At 39.7% G+C, this 4,538-nt stretch overlaps 1 protein-coding gene across 2 annotated transcripts in view; it reads right to left on the bottom strand.

The window, feature by feature from the left end:
* Nucleotides 1-2,392: 2,392 nt before the first annotated feature.
* LOC118395306 (microsomal triglyceride transfer protein-like) overlaps nucleotides 2,393-4,538 on the bottom strand; it is a 38,955-nt gene continuing 36,809 nt past the window's right edge. For both annotated transcript variants that reach the window (XM_052464370.1, XM_035789016.2), the window contains exons 16-17: nucleotides 3,760-3,930; nucleotides 2,393-3,612 (exon numbers count right to left, since the gene is read on the bottom strand). In XM_052464370.1, coding sequence (XP_052320330.1) covers nucleotides 3,465-3,612; nucleotides 3,760-3,930 — 319 coding nt within the window. In that variant the 3' untranslated portion in view covers nucleotides 2,393-3,464. The remainder of the gene's footprint in view (nucleotides 3,613-3,759; nucleotides 3,931-4,538) is intronic.

Genomic DNA, 4,538 nt, shown 5'->3' with positions numbered 1-4,538 from the left:
TTAACATTGTCTGTTGCGTATGTTGCAGATCATGGTTGTCTTGCTTGTGTCCATTTTCTTTGCTAAGGTACTTCCATAACATACTGACAGTGATCAAAGCGTTTGGAATCACAGCTATCTTTAAACACACTAAGTGGTGTCCCAACCAGTGTTTTTCTGGTCAATTTGTATAATTTCTGTTGCTGGTAATATGATGTCCCCCCAACCCTTTCCAGCAACTTTCTGCTCTACTGAATCTGCTCCTGAAAAAATGTATCCCGAGAAAAACAAGAGGAGCAAATTGATTTACTTGGAGAGACACATAAAAGTGTTGGAGTCTGTCGAAGGGTGCAAGGTTAGCTTTCTTGATGGCCCTGAAACCTCACCCAGCCTGGGCTTAAGTTCAACCTGACAGTTTGCTGGTGTGTTTACATCGTTGCCATGGAGGCAGTGAGACTGGCAGACAACCCCTCGCTCCCAGCTGCTCTCTGTACTTCCTAAAGAATCTCCTATAAGGCCCTGTTGTTGTGCTTGGATGCCAACCGGGGGCTCTGATGTCACAACTGCGACACAAGGCCAGACACGATTTATTGCCTCACCCCGGTCAGCAAATGGGTGCACTACTCATTCAGTGCTCCTTCACACACTCACTCACTCTCATATCATGCTGATTTCCAAATCAACCCCTGGCCCTTAATCCCTAGCCACTCGGTAGATCTGACAGGATTGGATAGGTGGAGGTGATATGGCGACATTTCCACCCAGCCAATCATAAGACAAGATGAAGCGATTTCCATGATGCTTATATCTCAGATTGACAAGACCGCCTACTGTAGGGGTTAGGGGTCAATTTGGCATCCAGAATCAAATCTCTCCCCTGGATGACATACTTTGCTTATGCTATATGCCATCAACACAAAGTGTCAAAAACATAACAGGACTTGGTTTCCCACATTTGATGTTTTTTTATACTATAAATCATTACTAAAGCGCAACGTTAATAGGCTTGTGAAATTATTTTTAACCATATCCTGTAAACATACATTGCCTTCAGAAAGTATTCCTACCTATTGACTTATTCCACATTTTGTTGTGTTAAAGCCTGAATTTGTCCCATTCTTCCTTGCAGATTTTCAAGCTCTGTTATAACAGGGGAGCTTTGGCTGGGCCACTCAAGGACTTTCATGTTCTTGTTCTGAAGCCATTCCAGCATTGCTTTGGCTGTAATCTTCCTTTGCACTCTGAAGCCGGTTCTCATTAAGGATTTGCCTGTACTTGGCTCCGTTATTTGTTCCCTCTAGCCTTGCCAGTCTCTGCCCCTGAAAAGCATCCCCATGCTTCACAGGAGTGGCTTCCGTCTGGCCACTCCCCCATAATGTCCAGATTGGTGAAGTGCTGCAGAGACGGTCATGTTTTCTGGCAGGTTCTCCCTTCTCTGCCAAAGCACTCTCTAGTTCTGTCAGAGTTGTCATTTGGTTCTTGGTCACCTCCCTGACCAAGGTCCTTCTTGTCCGCTTCCAGTTGCTCAGTTTGGTCGGATGGCCAGCTCTAGGTAAAGTCTGGGTAGTTCCATATTTTTTCAATTTCCCAATGATGGAGACCACTGTGCTTTTGGAAACTATATACATGGTTTTCTACCCCAGATATATGCCTCATCACAATTCTATCATCTTGCAGATCTACAGACAGTTCCTTGGAGTTCATGGTATAGTTTCTGGTGGGCTCCAATCAAGTTGTAGTGACATCTCAAGTATGATCAAAGGAAATTGGATGCATTGGAGCTCAATTTGAAGTGTCAGAGCAAAGGGGCATGAATACTTATGTAAATTTTATCATTTATATTTCATTTTTAATACATTTGCAAAAATGTTTTAAAACAGAGTTTCACTTTGTCATTATGGGGTATTGTGTGTAGATGGGTGAGAGAAAAATATTTAATCCATCCTTAATTCTGTCTGTAACAACAAAATGTGGAATAAATCAAGGGGCATGAATACTTTCTGAAGGCACTATCTGTAAATATCCCTTATGTACTGTACTTATTCCCATAACTTTCTACTATGATTGTCATGCGTTACAATTGTCAACCTGAACAAGCCACACAGAAAATCTATTATTAACTAAAAGACATGTCAGGTAAGCCAGTGTTCTTAGCTTAACCAAGTAGGCACAACGGCCAAGTGCAGGTCAGTAATGTTAGTGGGAAAGGTCAAAAGACAACCAGAATGGAAATTGTTTTTCATATCTTTTTAGAAAATAATCTTACACATACACACTAGTGTAATGCCAGAAAAGCACTGCATACTGTATGTACAATTTCTTATACACTTACAAGCCAATGGGGCAGTGGTTCCAGTGCACTCTTTGTTGTTGGTCAAGTACAAACCTAACAAACTGATCTCAAACAACAAAATATATATCAAAGGTTTAATGTAATAATTATAATATTAAGTCACATTTCTTAGGGATACAGGACCAAATTATGTAAATAGGCCCAATTACAAATGTAAATAAATTATTCATACATTTTCCTATTGATATACATGTTTAACATCCATAAATTCAAAATGATAGCAGTTAATGAAATAAATTAACCCTGTGTTATCTGGTCTCATGTAACAGCTCCTTCAAGCTTGTTACAGAGTGAATCAAGTAATGATTACATTATTTTACATTGTTACGCAATGACTTTAGTGTAATTCAATCTCTGTAGCCATGGAAACCACATCCACAAACTATAAACGGTGTAATGTGAGCATCTATGTAAATTACAGTAAATTCAACTATAGCATCAACTCACCCAAAGCTATGTACCATATTTACATAGACGAATATGGTGTTGTATCACATAGCTATATTGGGTATATACCACATAATGTAGATGATACTCATCTACCCATATAAATACATATGCAAACAAATTCATAAAGTCACCAGAGAAATTCCTGATTTGAAATAAAAACATTGAATTAAGAATGTAAACATGTTTATGTTGTAAAAAAAAATAAAAAATAAAAATCAATTTCATGTTTTTTTGCCTGTGGTGCGATACAGTAGGTGTTCCTGGATAGCTTTAAAAGATAATAATAAATAACTCTCCAGACAGAATTTCAAGTAGGACTCATTAAAAGAATAACCTTATTCCACTATTGTCACACTGTAAATAACGCATTGTGTTGTGGGATCGAAAGGGAGATAAATAGTAGTAAACAGCTAACAAGTTAGCCTCTAGTTAGCAATTTTTCAGTAAACTGAACTCCGACGTAAAGCGGTGAAAACAATTGGCCCATTTTCCAATCAGATCAACAAAAAAGGCACACATTTTACAATGGTCATATCTCAGCTAGCTAGCATCCATTTATCCGCCTCATACAACACACTGTTTACACTGTGACGTAATAACAAAATAGAGTTGTTGATCCATAACTCTCTACACTCTGCAAAAGATCTTCCATCTTCTTACCGATGGATTGACCTGGAGAAGACTACCAGTCTGAGTCAAACACCCTCTTGCACATGTTGGAGTTCTCCTGGTGGAGAGGGAACTCTGAGCCAGGCAACAGCTGCTTGTGGCCCCTGCGTGACACGTAGCTCTTCCCCGATGGCAGGCTCTCGTATTTTGTTAGGGACTCACTGCAATAAGGGACTATGTCAATTCATGAGCTATGTAATCAGAGACGGCTCAGAGTGGAATTATAATGAGCCATTAACGCATTCATAATTGACTGAAAATACAATGTAGAATTCACTAGGCTGCAATTGGTCTTAGCCCTGGCCTACCTGAAGGGGAAGGTGGTCTTGTCCATCTGCATGCACACCAGGAAAGGGTACTCCGAGAACTGGACCGTGGTGATAAAGTCTAGAGACGCCTCCGTCTCAAAGCTCACCTCCATCCCAGTGCGCACAAAGTCCATGTCCACGGTCACATTCCCAGTCACCACCATGGCTCCCCTGAAAATAGACACAATTACAAAAACTCATGGGTGGATGAGAATAAATTGTTCATTTTCTCAAATTAAGATTCAATTGCATTTTGCAAGTCTTTGACCAGTAAAATGCCTTTTGACTCAACATAAAATGAACAGGTGGTGACTGATGGTAGACAGAGATGTGACAAAATCTCTTTCAAATTTGAGAATGTCTGAATATTGTCATATTAGTCTGCTTAAAATTTCTAATCAAAATGGCCACTGCCAAACCATCTGAAAAACCTGTCTGTCTGTCTGTCTGTCTGTCTGTCTGTGTCTGTCTATCTATCTGTCTGTGTCTATCTATCTATCTATCTGTCTGTGTCTATCTATCTATCTGTCTGTGTCTGTCTATCTATCTGTCTGTGTCTATCTATCTATCTATCTGTCTGTGTCTGTCTATCTATCTGTGTCTGTCTATCTATCTGTCTGTGTCTGTCTATCTATCTGTCTGTGTCTGTCTATCTATCTGTCTGTGTCTATCTATCTATCTGTCTGTGTCTGTCTATCTATCTGTCTGTGTCTATCTATCTATCTGTCTGTGTCTATCTATCTATCTATCTATCTATCTGTCTGTGTCTATCTATCTAT

This window comes from Oncorhynchus keta, chromosome 16 (assembly GCF_023373465.1).
Source record: "Oncorhynchus keta strain PuntledgeMale-10-30-2019 chromosome 16, Oket_V2, whole genome shotgun sequence".
NCBI lineage: Eukaryota > Metazoa > Chordata > Actinopteri > Salmoniformes > Salmonidae > Oncorhynchus > Oncorhynchus keta.
The sequence above is the reverse complement of the archived record's forward strand: the minus strand, read 5'-3'. Positions and strand labels throughout refer to the sequence as shown.